At 36.8% G+C, this 16,013-nt stretch overlaps 1 protein-coding gene across 2 annotated transcripts; it reads right to left on the reverse strand.

The window, feature by feature from the left end:
- Window positions 1-288: 288 nt before the first annotated feature.
- Window positions 289-14,935, reverse strand: LOC120090315 (zinc finger CCCH domain-containing protein 41). 2 transcript variants are annotated; one of them, XM_039047889.1, is made up of 5 exons: window positions 14,580-14,935; window positions 13,318-14,186; window positions 10,901-12,124; window positions 10,261-10,587; window positions 570-962 (listed from the first exon to the last, which is right to left on the reverse strand). In XM_039047889.1, exons 2-5 carry the CDS (start codon window positions 14,095-14,097, stop codon window positions 570-572), a joined length of 2,724 nt encoding a protein of 907 aa, XP_038903817.1. In that variant the 5' UTR covers window positions 14,098-14,186; window positions 14,580-14,935. The 2 variants fall into 2 exon arrangements, with proteins under 2 accessions (XP_038903818.1, XP_038903817.1); XM_039047890.1 differs by lacking the exon at window positions 14,580-14,935 and having other exon boundaries at window positions 289-962; window positions 13,318-14,097.
- Between the last annotated feature and the right edge of the window lie 1,078 nt (window positions 14,936-16,013).

Raw genomic sequence — 16,013 nt, forward strand, 5'->3', positions numbered from 1 at the left:
CTCTCCCATATAGTTTTCAATTGCAAATCTCAAATAAATTGGTAAAATTTTAAGCTTAGATTTACACAACGTGATTTGCCAACATATATTCTCTTGGAAGGAAACAGAATTTTATTGATTAAATAAAATTACAAAATGATTCCCTATCCAACAGATTGGGAAGAAATTATGAAACAAAATTTGGGTTCTTAGCTCTAAGCATGGGACGGGAAAATATGGGATAGGAATTGTAATAGTTACAGTTAAAGGACAGTAATCTAAGAAATGAGTGAAATTGATACATATTTATTCTTTGATAAGAACCTAAAAATAATATTTGATTCAATCAACTATTTTTAATCAATTATCCTTGATGGAAGTCTGGAATCAGAGACTCCTTTTCTTTATACATGAATTCAGTAAGGGGGGAGGATGAAAATGGAAAACAAATTTTCACATTTGCTAAACCAGTTTTCCTGAACTAAATATTAAAGAGGGGGAAAAAAAGAAAATCCATTAATTTTACACTTAACTCGGCATGAAAAATGCTCCAAAAAAGAAACGCCTCCTAAACCATAAAAATGCTTCAATCATGTCTCTCTTTCTAGCACTGCCGAAACTTTACCTGTTTCTGAAGGCTCGTCACCGTCGTCTCGTGTTGAATTCTGGGATTCTGTGTCACATGGGGTTACCTTAAAAGGGATAATTTCTGGTTCGCTTTCAGGCTCCATGTCTGCATCTCGAGATGCGTTCGAAGAAGCACCACCAGGGTCTTCGTCACCAGACAGCCATATAAACTTCAAGTCTTGACCTTGCCAGGATTTGCCATCTTCAAATGCCCTTTCAGCTGAATGACGGGTTAAAAAAGTGACATTAGCTGAGCAGTTATTGGATGCATTCGAAATCCGATTACCATCTTCGGAAACTAGCTCCACAGTACAAACATCACCCAACGATGAGAAATGTTTCTTTATCACATCCTCCTACAATACAAATTATAACATGAAATTAGAATTAGGTTTTCTTTTTTAAGAAAAGGAAACAAGATTTCTCATTAATACAATGAGAAGAGACTAAGACTAACGCTAAGACAATACAAGACACTAGAGATAATGAAAGTATTGCAAATGATGACAAAAAACGACAATTAGAATGAGAAAAATAAAAGCAATCCGATTCAAATGTCAGCAAGAAGACGAGTAGAGCCCAAACAATATTCAACTAAAATTAGGTGAAAGATCGCCCAAAAAGATAGTATCGAAAAAGACGTTAATTCAAAAGGTATCCAACTAACGCCAAAGTGCACATAACTCGACTATAATTGGCATGTACTCCAACCCCTACGAGGTCCATATCTCCAATTGGACTGTGAAAAGAAAAGAAAAGAAAAACTAGCAAATTGTTAACATCAAGAATCTGAAAGCTATAAAAATTTAACAGCCCCTTTAAAGGGTTTTTTTTTTCACATATATATATATATATATAATATTAGTGAGTGTTCAGACCAGCTTATGCGCATCTCGAGACAACCTGCCTGACCCTATAACATTTGAGTGTCAAGGGAACTCGTAAGATATTAAATCTTCATTACATGAGGGGAAAAAAAACTCTTTCAAGTGACTTTTCACCCTAGAGGAGTTCAAACTTGAGCTGGAAGATATCATTCCCTATGCCAGCCCCCCATCAATACCGATGGGGGTCATAGAACAACAGTCCCTCACAATTTCCTATAGAGTTTTTCTAAACTTTTTCCAATCATGGAAAGAAATCTCCTTTCTGTAACAATAGAGCTATCCAAGTTGAGACTGATGTTCCCTAGATTCTTTTAAGTGGCTCAACAGAAATCATGCTTGGTATTTAATGTATGGGATGTAGGTTAAAGATGTTAGATAAACTTTTCTTTAACAACACCTCATTGGTAGATGAAAAGAAATAAAATGTTCAAGGATAGACCTTAAAGAGTCTTGAAAGAAGAAATTTCAAGAGAATTAAAGAAGATATTACAGGACGAGAAAGAGAGAGCAGAAACCAGAAATGAGATTCATCAGGTGAACTTCTGGTAGAATCGCAAACAAGACGTCTAATTTGGGCGTATTACGGTGGATAAAGTTCAAAAAGAAGTGTTCCACTATGGATTTTTCCCCAGCAGCTTGTGTACTATATTTCCTAGTAAGAGAAGGTGAAAATCATTCTCAAATGTTCTTTCATCATTGCTACATAACCTTTAAGAAGGTTTTTTTATATATATAAGAAACAGAGAGATATATCATAGACAAACGAGAAGACAGCCCAAGGGCAAGGGACCGAGAGAACCCTTCCCCAACAAAAAAGAAAAACGAGAACCCTTCCCAAGCAAAAAAGGAAACGCTAACACAACAAGGCCTTCCAATTTCTAATAATAATGCTCGGCTCTTGGCTAAATGGATTTGGCATTTCCATCTTGAAAATGGGGTTCTTTGGCATTGGGTTATTGCATCTAAACATGGAAATAAATCCATAGACAAGTGGAAACATGTTGTGTATGCTCATGCTTCCGTCAAGGTGGGTAACGGCAATAGCACTTTCTTCTGGAAGGATATTTGGATAGGTAATGCAAGCCTCCAACACCTTTTCCCCCGTCCATGCCATCTATCCCTCAAAGAAGGTGCCACCAAAGTCCCATAAGTTCCGCTGCCAAGAACACGCTCATTCTTCAGCTGTAGAGAGACTTTTGAATTGCGAGGTACCATTACGAGCTCAATATATACGAGTGTTATTCCGTGAAATAACTCGAATTTCAAATCATTCACTTGCTTTAACTACTCATGCTATGGATGTGGGAGCATCAACTCCTAAATAGCTTATAGCTACCTATTTACCAGCTTTCATTTTTCCTTTTCATGTAAAGCATTTTTTTAGATCCTCTCATTTTCTTGATAAAAGCATGTTTTTTCATTTAGAAACAAATAATAAAGAACAGTTAGAATAAGATCTCGACTAAGAACAAGAGGCTCGGCTCTATGCAACTGCTCAACTAAGCTAACCTTTCCCTTTCAAAGATTTTTTTGTTTCTTTCAAACCAAATACTCCAAAGATTAGCAGAGGGAAATATGCATTGGGAGAGCACATAGGGCAGTGAAGTCTCCTAAGTCTGTGATTCAAACGAAACAGAAGAATCTTTTGAGAAAAGGAACTTACCTAGCCTATCCTAGATTCCTTTTTCTTAAAATTATAGATAATTTGGTGGTGACATGGTGTAGATGCTCCTCTTTTTCATAGCTATAGTTTTTCTTCCCTCCTCTCTAATTGAAGAGGTCTTTTGTAAACCCCCTCACCCATCTTTTGTAATTTCATACCACCAATGATATTCTTTCTTATAAAAGAAGAACCAATAGTCCAATAGTTTTAATCTTCCCACGTGGTCTGCCCGGCGGGAAAAAAAAGGGGGAAAAAACCTAATTTTCTTTTGAGCCCTCACCTTCCACAAAAAAGAAAAATAAAGGCGGGCTTGGGAGGGCAAAGCCACGCAAAAAGGAAAAAGAATGAGTAGTTGGAAAATATCACCAAAGCACTAGGGCTCCATAAACAGACATCCATAGAGCACACACAAATAAGTAAATCAAAGAAGAGATATGATGTAGTAGAATTAGAGTAAATCATGGTATCTTGGTCACATCCTTCATTGATTCATGATTCAGATTAGAATTAGTTTCCTTGATTAATTAGGATTAGGATTAGTTTCCTTGGCTAATTAGGATGAACAGGATCCAGATCAATTGTTATTTAATTCCCTATTGTTGTCTTCTTGTATTGATAACTTTTAATTCATAAAAAAGATTCATGATTTAATTCTTGGAGCGAGTTCAGGCTACATAATTTGGTATAAGAGCCAACATTGGCTGTCATCGGTGGAAGACTAAGAAACTCTTGGCAACACAAATTGTAAGAGGGAGTTTTGTGAGTTGTGCTCGTTGCCAAATAGCGCAAACCTAATAAGGGGTATCAAGGATAATGACCATCCCAGTCAAAATAGTCCAATGAGTGACTCATCACCAAGTGATAGTTGATGTGGAGCTGATCTGGCAAACTCCAAATAATCCTCTAGAAGGCGTTGCCAATTTTCAGGTGGTTAGCACTTGACCAATGCCTGTGCTCCACATAGCATAAATCTGTTGTAATATTCTGATTTATTATTATTTATTCTTTTATCCTTTATTCATTTGAAGTGTATATATTCGCGCCTGTATACCTACTTAAGGTAGGATTTTTGTAATACACAGTAATCAGTTCTGAAATATACTCATCAGAAGAAAATTCCAAAATCTATGTTTATCTTCTCTTTATCTCTTCTTATTTACCATGGGAAACCTTTAAATTCAAGAAGAGCAAGAAGAATAGTCCGGGAATGGAGTTCAATGATGCTAGAAGTTCATTCAAGACCAGAAATTACTCTCTTGGTTATAAAAACGACAAAGAAAGGCAGAATCCTATTCAAGAACACCTGTCACTTATTACTACAGTTATTCTGAACCTAACAAAGTAGTTAGTGTATCCTACATCAATCCTAAAGCACTGAAATAAATTTGAAATGGAGTAGCCAATCTTCATGGTATCTTGAAAATAATGATTCAAAATTTGGAACGGTTTTCAAGAAAATGACAAATTTGAAAAGACTAGAATTGAAAATATCAAGAGTAACACTCGTGAAATTTAAGAACCCAATCGAAGTTGTGAAAACATGGAAGAAACAAATGCAAAAAAAAATCTAGAAAATTCGAGACTTGAGTGTGAAAGAGTGATAAACAAACACGTTGAGATCCAAGTCTCAAGTGTGAAGGACGTTGTAGGCAACAAAGAAGAAAAATCAATTAAACAAACTCAACCTCAAAGTTGCACAACCCATGTATTGATGAAATCGTGAGTAAGAAACAAGATGGGATGATGGCACCTAAAACCCTATATGCAATCCTTTTCGAAGCAAAAGAAGTTGCAAACCAAGGTAGTTTTGTTGTTCTTTGTGAAAGAGACAAGGAGGAAAAATATGACCATTTTCGTCCCAATTTCCATCCCAACCCAACTTGTTTCAGTATTTTTCTCGACCCGCAATCTACACATTCCAACTCAACTCCCTTCANATCCAACCAAACCCATTCATTTTACACAATTAATTCAGCTCAGTTTCAACTTTGGAGAGATGAGAGCTTCTTTTGTTTAAATCAGCAGTTTTCTCCTAAAGCCTAAAGGCATATTATTATTTGTGTTCAATTGGCTCAAAAGATGAATTTCCAACGTATTTTGATGTCGAAGATGTTTATTTGTTTCTTTTTATAATATTCATTTTCTTTTGAATACAAATTAAGGTATCTTGGTCAATTAGGGTTAGGATTAGGATTAGTTTTCTTGGTTAATTAGGATTAGAATTGTGTTCCTCTAATGATAATTTTGTATTCATAATAAAGACTTTGATTTAATTCTTAAAGTACTAAGACTACATCAAGATATCATAGGCTTCCAATTCCATAGAGACACATAAAACCAAAGTTCAAAGGACACCAACTACCCAAAAAGGGCTAAAAATGAGAAATCAACAATAATGTTATTTATTTATTTTTATTTTTTTATAAAACCACCAACTTTCATTGAGAAAAAAATGAAAGAATACAAGGGCTTACAAAAAAACCCAGCCCAAAAAACAACCCTTCTACAGAAAGGGCTTCCAACTACATAAGATGTGCCCTAAAGAGTAATTACAGAAAAGCTCTAAATGGAAGCCCACAAAGAAACATGAAAACCTCCCAAAGAGCCAAACTTCACTAGGGTCCCTATCCCTATCCCTAAACACTCTATTATTCCTTTCCCCCTAAATATCCCACACAACACACACTCTAGCAAACCACAAAAAACGACCTTTCTCTCTGAAAGGCGGATGGAGGAGGAATTCCCCAATCGTCGTATAAATATCCCTCTGGCTAGCTATTTGCACCTCAAACTCCTGCAGAAAATAACTCCACACAGATCTCACATACGAACAGTCCCACAAAGTGTGATCCAGGTCTGCCTCTACCTTCCGACACAGAATACAGCAAAAGGACCCATTAACAAAGTCCTCTTCCTAACAAATCTATTCATAGTGTTCACCCGGGCCAGCAACACTTGCCACGTAAAGAACTTAACTTTCTTAGGACTCTTAAAGCTTCCAAACCGCATTAACAATAATGTTAATTTAATGCATTGCAACCCACGGCTACCCTTAATCTTTTTAGAAAGATTTGAAAGGCTTCCTGTCCAAGGAGAATCAAATTCCTCATAGGGAGCTTCTCATTCATGTCTCTAACACCATAGATAGACTTAAAGAACGCTGCCCATGGATATGTCTATCACCATCATGGTGCTGCCTATAGAAAAGAGAAAATGAGTCTCACAATCACTGGTTTATCAACTGCACCTACGTGGTTGCATATGGGCTGAAATTCTTCATGCTTTCCAATGGGCCATTGCTCAATAACTCTCAACGTTGGATCAACTGGCTGCTACTAAAGAACTCATTTGGGCTAACATCATTATTTTTGTTCTGCGGGAAATATAAAAAGAAAGAAATGCTAGAGTCTTCCCAAGACAAAGCTAAATCTCCCAAAGCAGTCCTTAACTCTGCTATATTTAATGCTTTTTTTGCGTAAAAATTTACCGGCCTTTAAAAGCCATGGTTTCTCTTACCTTATTACAAATTGGAAGCTTCTTTTGTATCCCCATAAACGACTCTCTCTCTCTCTCTCTTTTGAAAAGAACAACTTTCATTGAGAAAAAATGAAAGAATACACAAGTAAACAAAATACCAATCCACGAAAAAGGGAAATCCCATTACAAGAAATATAAAAAGAAAGAAATGCTAGAATCTTCCTAAGACAAAGCAGTCCTTAACTCTGCTATATTTAATGCGCTTTTTTGGATAAAAGTTTACCGGCCTTTAAAAGCCATGGTTTCTCTTACCTTATTACAAATTGGAAGCTTCTTTTGTATCCCCTTAAACGAGTCTCTCTCTTTTTTTTCGTTTTTTTTTTAATAGAACTTTCCTTGAGGAAAAATGAAAAATAGACAGACAAACAAAAAACCAGCCCACAAAAAAAGGGAGATCCCACTACAAGAAGGGACTCCAACTAAACAAGATCATATCAATCGAGTAATTACAAAAATCCTTCAAAATCGAAGCCCAATGAGACACATGAAAGCGAACAAGAGACCAATTCTCCCCAGCTTCCCTCTCATGCCCCTTAAACACCCTACTATTCCTCTCACCCTACAAAACCCAAACAATAGCAAAAACACTAGCAAGCCAAAGAAAATGCCCTCTCTCCCCCAAAACGGCGGATTGAGGAAGAACTTCTCGATCATCTCTCTAAAACCTCTGTGCCAAGCACACATCCAACCAAAAGTCTGGAAAAAGTAGCCCCAAACAAGGCTCACAAAATCACAGCGCCAAAGAATATGATCCAAGTCTTCCTCCGCCTGCCATCAAAGAATACAATAGAAGGGACCAAACCAGCGAAGGCATCATCCCAGCAAGCCTATCCAAAGTACCGATACGCCCGTGAAGAACCTACCAAGTAAAGAATCTAATCTTTCTAGGGATCTTAATCCTCCACAAGAACGAAAAAACCGACTCATTAAAGGATTAGGGCTCCAAACTCTCAAGAAAGACTTGCACGAGAACCCAGCTAAAGGATTAGGGCTCCAAACTCTCACATCTCGCCTCTCAAGACAAAAGGGATGACCCTCGAGGAGAGAGGAGGGGGATCACATCCGTCGTTTTCCTATTGGAAAGAGCACGACGGAACCCAAAGGAAAACGAAAAAAACTCCCTGTCCACACAAGAAAGTTGGCCACAAAATGATTTTTAAACGAGGACAGATGATATAACCTTTGCATATTTCATCAATTAATGAAATAGTTTCTTATAGATTAAAAAAATCACTTTTATTCCCTAAGCTTTCGTGGAAGTAACAATTTAGTCCTTGAACTTTGATTTGTAATGAATTAATCCATATACTTTCAATTATGTTACAATTTAGTCCCCGAACTTTTCTTTTATCAAGTTAGACCTTGCACTTTAAGCTTTGTAATAATTTAGTCCCTATCATAGAAACTAGTGTTAAGATTTAATGAGATTCCTTGCATAAATAAATCAATAAACTAGTTAGGTACTCAAATATTTTTATAAAATACAAAGTTTACATCATAAAATAATAAAATCTGACATCTAAATTTGATGAAATTTCCTTAGGGACTAAATTGTTACATACAAAAGTTCAAGAACTAAATTGAAAATTGGAAATAGGGACCTATGAAGCACAGATACAGATACAAGATATGTAGGCTACGACAAAACGTCAATTTCTAAAAAACTAAGATATAGATATTTTGAGGATTCGGTTTAAAAGAAACCTAGGATATATATAAATTGAACATAAAGATACTAAATGCAATCCACTTAAAAACATAAAATGTCAAGTTAATGACAATAATACAATACAAAAGGCAACAACAGAGATATTGAAACATAATAGTCAATAAAATACAATAGAGATTGGTGGCCACCGGAGTCTTACGAAGATAAACAACAGAACTTCTTCACTGAATTATTGAAAATCAAGCAGGTTATTTTTTACGTGACTTTGTGAGCACTCAAGCGTGAAGATGAAGATTACATGATTCCATGGTTAGGTTTTTTATTTCTTTTTCTTTTATTTTTGGATTGTGGTAGTGGGCTTTTTAAATAGTGCCTATTTTTCTCTTTTTTTTTTTCCAACAGATCTTGATAAGATCCACTAAGTTAAAGAAAATTATGGGTTCATGGTTGAACTAGCTACTTAATACAAAGAGCTGGAACTTGGACCACTCAAAAGCCTACGTTTGTAAGTGGTAGATCATTTTTCTCAGTTTGCCTTTTCCAATCATCATTGAAAAGTCTCCTTCGCATCATAATCATCCATTATATTTTCAAGAAAAACCTAGATAACTACATATCCAAACTTGCTTCCACCAAAGCAAAAGAGTTATCAGGGTAAAACAAAACTTCTTTTTCTTTTTTTTTCTTTTTCCCTTTTCTGCTAAGAAAACTAATCTCATTAGGAAGAATGAAACATCAAAATTGTCACTTCTGCGGAAAGGACCACCAAGCTCTAGGGCGGGTAAGAGATTGATGCAAACTATCAAATGATTTTAAAAAATATATAAATGAACTGTGATACACACATAAGGGTTCTTTTTATAAAAGAAAAAGCAAGATCACCTTTGGAGTACACTTGAAACAAAAAGGTATTTGTTATGATTTAACTTTTAAAAAAAAAGGAATCGAAAACTTTATTATATATAACCAATGTTAAAGGGTATTTTGTATAAAGACCTTGATCAAATTCTTCGAAGCCATGACTTTGCTAATCAATTTCGAGTTGTTTCTTTGAGGTATTTGGTTTTTGGTTTGCTAAGCACATTGGATGCAGAAAGATGATCTAGGGATCCTCCCTCCCGATAAAAGGGTAGGTTTCTATGACAAGTCAATGTTTGTGCAGTTTTGTGAAGACTCTTGGGAGGGAAGAATAATAAGAACCCTAGAACAGATGACAGGAACTTGAGTGATGTTTGGTCCTTCATGAGGTCCTATCTTTCTCACCGGGTTTTGGTGACGAAATCTTTTGGAAATTATCCTTTAGATTTTATTTTCCTGGATTGGAGACTCTTTCTTTAGTCCTGTTGGTCCCATCTTTCTCTTAGGGTTTTGGTGACGAAAACTTTTTGGTAATTATCCACTAGATCTTGTTTTCTTGATTGAAGACTCTTTCTTTAGTTTGGCTCTCTTTCCATGGACTTGGTTTATTAGTTTTCCCTTGTGTATATATATATATATATTGCATTTTTTTCTCAGATTTTCATTAAAAATAAAAATAATAAATAATAAATACTAAACAAAACTATTTATGGATTTGATTGAATATCAATCATAGTCCCTTACCTTTTTTTTTGGGGTGTCATTGGTGAACATCCTTAAAGGGAAACCAATTTACTAATAATACCATCCTATGATAAAAATATTAGTAGACACCTCAAATTGTCAAGCTACCCAAAAAAAGAAGATATAATCCAATGAGTCTATAGCATCATCTAAGAGGCTCCAAAAACTTACTAATGAAACTATCTTTTTTTTTTTTGGAAACAAAAACAAGATGTCATTGAATTAAACAATCACAAACGGAACTAACGACATTATCACAAATGGTCTTGATATAGAGGAGGGATGGTAAGACATACATTGGCAAAGTCGACCGATAAAGGAGGAAGAATCTTAAATCCAGTCAAACAGCTACCCAATTTCTCTCCATCAATATCAAAAGGTGCTTCAGTTGCCAATGGATGAACAGGCTCAAACTTTGAGGATTCCTGTTGTACGATAGATGTGGTTGCCTCAGGGCAAGGGTACTCAACATGCTCCCGATTCACCTCAGTATGTGGTGATGCCAAAGCAATACCAGAATCACTGGCCTTTGGAGTAACAAGTTTACTAGCGTCAGCTTCTATTCCCACTTTAAGTCGCTTTGCAGAGGACCCAGTGACTGCTTCGGCTTTATTTCCTGTGGCCTGCATTGAGAAAAAAATAAAAATAAAATAAAACAAATGGCAGATTGGCTTGCAGTATATGATACACGAGACTAGTATTGCACTTTTACAGCAGGGTGTCTATACATGGAGATAAAAGCCAATAGTTAAGGGGTAATTAAAAAAGTTGTCATGATATAAAGCTCTAAATGCTATTTTCCTGGCAGGGATTTTCTTTCTCAACTTGTATTTATTTTCTCCCCTTGTTCCTCCAGCAGTAGAGGCAATGTCTTAATAAGAATGGTCTCCTGATCAAACATGTATGGTAACTAACTTATAGGGGCTGAAAGTTTACCTGTTTTTCAAGTTTATCTAACTGGCGTCTAAAATCATTCCGCTTCATGTCTAGCATTTCTTGCTTCTTCCGGAGTTCCTCTTTTAACTGTTCCAAATTCTCTAATTTCTTTTGCAAAGGAGAAGAAACCTTGGGGCTACTGAAAGCATGAGAGTGATCTGGGGCAGCTGAAGAAGATTCCAATGGATGGGAAATACTGCCTTTTGAAGTGGAAACCTGGACACTGTTCTTTCCTTTGACAGCAAGAGAAGGCAGTGAAGCGGCCGCAATATGACGTGGAGGAACATGAATACCATTATTACTGCTTACACCATCATCAGGAATGCTGTCACGATTAGCCCACCAAAGTTTGATAAAACGATTGCCCATAACAGCATCAGGTGACTTTAGAGCAGCTTCTGCCTCTTCCCTTTTTGAGAACTGAACAAAAGCGCGTTGACTATTTGCTGGAATATAGATGTCAATGACCTCACCATATTTGTTAAAATGAGATAGAAGTGTCTCTGTTTTGTTGCTCTGTAGTGGAATCCCATTGACAAACAGAGTACGCATTGCTTTCTGAGATGGTTTGCGCATAGTACGCATCGCATTGGCATCACTCTGTGCCTTGATAGATAAATCTCCTGCTTTAGTGTGGGCGTCATTCTGAGCCATGTGCTTTTGTTGATGAGGATTTCCTGGAACACTAGCCAGTACCTCAGTGTGTTCCTTCGTTTCATTATCAAGACAACCAGAGGCATTTACTGGATCAGGTTTCCCTTTCACATCTTGTCTATTCCTCGACCCAACTCTACCCCAGACAGACGAACTAGTGACCTGTGCACCACTAGTTGCAGCAACTCTGCTAGTGCATCCATTATCACCAGCATCACATTTCCTAACCTGATTCCTATCAGAGGGATCGTCTCCCATCAAGGATTCAACTTCATCAATCTTTGATGAATGCATGCCTGAGAGTGCATTTGGTTTCTCAGGACAATTGTTGTTCCATAGAGGTTGATCGGGATCATACAAGTCAGCTTCAGCTGCACTAGCAGAACCTGAATATACACCATGAAAAGGCAATGAGTCATCTCCTACAGCAGGCTTGATATTTTTTCCAAGCAATCCTTTGCCACTCATTACTGACGTGGAAGATGTGCTAACTGCAGGCAGAGATCCCGTAGTTTTCCCCATTAGGTGTGCATTTGGAAGCGACAAAGGAAGGTTAAATTGAGAAAGACTCTGCAAATGTAAAAGCATACAATTCGTTAGAAATTGATATATGGTTATTAGTTATACATCAAAACCATAAAGAAATTCCTTTTCAAGTAATATATAGACCAGAAACAACCCATAAGGAATTATTGCTTATACACTATACAATAAGGTTCGGCTGAATAAAAAATGTAAATGGAAAGGAAATTATATTGTTCTGAAAATTTTTGTCCGATATCTAGCAATTTATGAATATAACTTAAAGTTTGGCTAGTTTTAACAAAAATTACTTACGCAAGGAACTAAACCACTTCCTTTTAAAAATATATATATTAAATGAAATTATTTATGGAATTTCAAATTTTATGGGGAAACGAATAATTAGTGGGACATTTAAATTTATGGGAAATAATTATACAAGTTCTTTATATTATTAAAATGAAAATGATAATACTAATTAACAGAATGAACAGTATAATGAACAAAATGAACAATGAAGTGAAGCAAGCAGAGGTAAATCCCTCTCCTACTTGAACACAGAAGAAGAGGAAAAATGGGGAGAGAGAGAGAGAGGGGAGGGGGGGGGGGAAAAACAAACAAACAAACAAACTAGAATGGCTAATGGTTTTCTACACATGAAAAGCACACACTAAATTTTCATGAAGAAATGATAACTTGAATTTCTAAAGCAAATACAAATAACAGTCATGCCAATAGTTTTAACATATACTTTAATGTGGGATTTAAAAAGAAAATTATACAGAGACTAGAGCAAACAGAAACACAAGTTTCCAAAAATTAATCCTGAAAACAATTCACTTTACATTTTTTTAAAAAAAAAGCTACACATCAAGAAAATCCCCACAGTTTGGGTGGGGTAATCCCAAGGTAAATTTGGATTAAGAATTTAATCTCTGAAGTTCAGACCAAAGATAACAATATCATTCTAATGAAGAAAACTTGGAATCTAAAAACACTAAGATCGATGCTTCTGGTAACTGGAAGTACCATGGAGAGATATAGCCAGAACTCTATAAGTTATGCTCTATAGAATTTAAGGGGGGAAATGACAAGTATACAATCAAAATGGTGTTAAAAAGTTTCCTTAAAAGATGCAATGTGACTGAATGGCCCTTGTGTAGGAGTCCAAACAGATTACAGATTCATTCTATACAAAGGTCAAGCTCAGTCAAATACAATAAACTGGGTGATAAACATACCTGAACATCTTCAACTACAATGCGGTTAATACCATGCTCCATAGGGCACATGTCTCCTCTGAGGCAGAATCCTCGTTCCTCAAAATCTCTACATCTCTGGCGAGGCATGCCTATGTTTAGAGGAGGGTTGATTGGAGGTCTAAGTGTGCCCTGCAAACCAATGGGGTGTATCGATTCTAGCCCACTATTTGGAATTCCTGGTATTAACCCAAATGCATTCCATGGTGTTGTTTGTGCAGTGGAAACACTTGGTAAACCCCTTCCAGCAAATAGACTAGGAGGAAAAGACCCATGGTGAACAATCTGGGAAGCAATATCAACAGGACTAAACCTTGAATCAAACTGGTTCCAAGTGCCAGACTCCCTTCCTCTTCCCCTACCGGAACTAAGGTCACCTAAAAATGTCTGGTTTGCCCTAATCCTTTGATTGAAATCCCCAGCCACTCGAGGACCTGGCACTGCACCCAAGCGTCTTTTATCAAATTTCCCAGGGGTGTCTTTCTCGAGAGTGGGAGTATTGAAGGATTTCCAAGCTTCATTGGCTTGAGAATCATTGTCCCTAAAACTACGTCCGTTTTCAAATGGTTTACTACGCTTTCCATATGGCCTCAAAACATGTTCATGCGTATCTCTTTCCAAAGACTGAGAGCGTGTTTCCCGCCTCCTATGCTTATGGTTGCGATCATCATCTTCGTCATCACTAATATCCTTCTCCTCCGGATCACTAACATAATCAGATGAAGAAATTCCTGGCTTAGAATATGAAACTTTAAGTTCCATTTGACTCCCAGAAACAAAACCCGAATGATCCCTTATTGCTTAAAAGAGCCTCTTGTATCCAGAACTGGAATCACTATAATGAGTAAAACCTAACGGAGCAAAGAAAGAAAGAAATCAAATTAGCCTCGAACTACGAGAACAATATACAAGTATACACAGCTAGACTAAAAACCCTCCCACCAAATACAAAAAGAATCAATTCAGCCGCATTCATTGATCATTTATTCCCTAATGAAACACGAAGTACACTAGTAAACAGCTGAATATCATACTTCAAATAATCCAGCATCGAATTGGTCCCGTAAATCCCAATAATCCATCACTTCAATGGCGAACTAATTATACCAGAACCACAACAGTTCAAAATTCTCCAAGTACGAGACAAAAACAAAGTCGCAGAAACTAAAAAAAACAAACAAAAGAGATAATGATAATAACAAACAAACACAAGGCAGTAAAGAAACAACAAACGAATAAGTTACCGAATATTCTCAGAGGAATTGATCAAAAAGCGCCTCCAAATGCTTGAATTCAGTCAGAGCATGGAAACTCGTCTATGCAATTAGCGGAGAGCAAAGCAAGAAGAGGAAATGAAGGGCATTAGAAGAGGAACAGAGCCGAGGGGAGAAACAAGATCGTTGTATGAAAAAACCGCCGGCGTTAAGCGATTCAACGGAGGTCCGGCGAGATAGAGAGAGAAATAGAGGGCTTGAGGGTTTCCTTCGCAACCCTGACTTCGTATATGGCCCCTTCGGAGTTGTGAACAGCAAACGGGATTCTAGACCGAGAGGAAGAAAGAGAGAGAGAAGAGACGACGATTGTACCATACCAAATAATTTTAGGAAAAATTACAAAAAGAGAATTTGAGATTGCTAAATTACATTTTTCTCCCATTGTAATTTGTTATTTATGTATTCGCCCCATTTTGCCGGCTGGCCCTGGTTTTTGTAGTTAAATGGGCCGGGAACATGGACCGTTTGGGAGATTAAGAAAGGCCCAAAGTCTTAGGAATGTGGGGTTCTTAGTCGTCAATTGGGGCTAATGAAATGGGAAATTTTCGAGAAAAATTGGGGCGACTATACCGAACATAGTTTAATTGAGGGTTTCTAGCCATATAACTTTAATTATAATCTAATATTACACTTATGTCTGTAATTTTCCATTTTTTCAGAAATATGGTGAGCTTCATATTTTCAAAAAAGTAAGTTACTTAAAAAATATAAAAGAGGAAAAAAACTTCATATCCTGCACACGCTTCATTAATGATTTCTTTTTAATAATTTCATTTTTCTCTTTCATCTTTTCATATCTAACTAACACTTCATCTTCTTCGATTTCTCTCTGAAACTCTCTCTCTCATCTTCCCGTCGTCGCCTCCCTCCCTCCGTCCACCTTCCCCCGATCGGCGACGCGCTTGCCAAGATCCAGTCGCCGCCTCCCTCCTTTTGCGCCACTAACCAGTTGTTGTCGCCTTCTTCCTCAAATCCAACACGTGGAGCGAATCTTTCGACGCGGGGCAAGCAGATCTGGTGCATCTTCCAATGTGTGGCGAGCAGATCTGGCACAAGATGTTTTTTTCTAGCGTCGAGCTAAGAGATCCGACATGGGGTGGTTTTTCTGACGTAGGCAAGCAGATCCGACGCGGGGTTATTTTTCCAGCGTAGGGCGAGCAGATCCAACGCAGGATGAACTGTCTACGTGGGGTTTTGGATGATGAGAGTCGACGGTGATATATATTGTGTTTTTTATATATATATATATACTATGATATATACTATCATATGAGGATTTTTTTTTTATATGTATTGTCGTATGTTGATTTTTCATATTCGATGTATATGTGATTTTTCGATATATACTATGATATACATCTTCTGTTTTTTATTGAGACTTTATTTATTATGGTATATACACTA

The sequence above is a fragment of the Benincasa hispida genome, chromosome 11 (assembly GCF_009727055.1).
Source record: "Benincasa hispida cultivar B227 chromosome 11, ASM972705v1, whole genome shotgun sequence".
NCBI classification, from domain to species: Eukaryota; Viridiplantae; Streptophyta; class Magnoliopsida; order Cucurbitales; family Cucurbitaceae; genus Benincasa; species Benincasa hispida.

Excerpts from the sequence above, each read along its gene's own strand:
- LOC120090315 (XM_039047890.1), bottom strand. The coding sequence starts at position 14,097 with ATGGAACTTAAAGTTTCATATTCTAAGCCAGGAATTTCTTCATCTGAT. Across the intron at positions 12,125-13,317 it reads TTGTAGTTGAAGATGTTCAG|AGTCTTTCTCAATTTAACCT; the intron begins GTATGTTTATCA and ends TTACATTTGCAG. Across the intron at positions 963-10,260 it reads TATCGGTCGACTTTGCCAAT|GAGGATGTGATAAAGAAACA; the intron begins GTATGTCTTACC and ends TTTGTATTGTAG.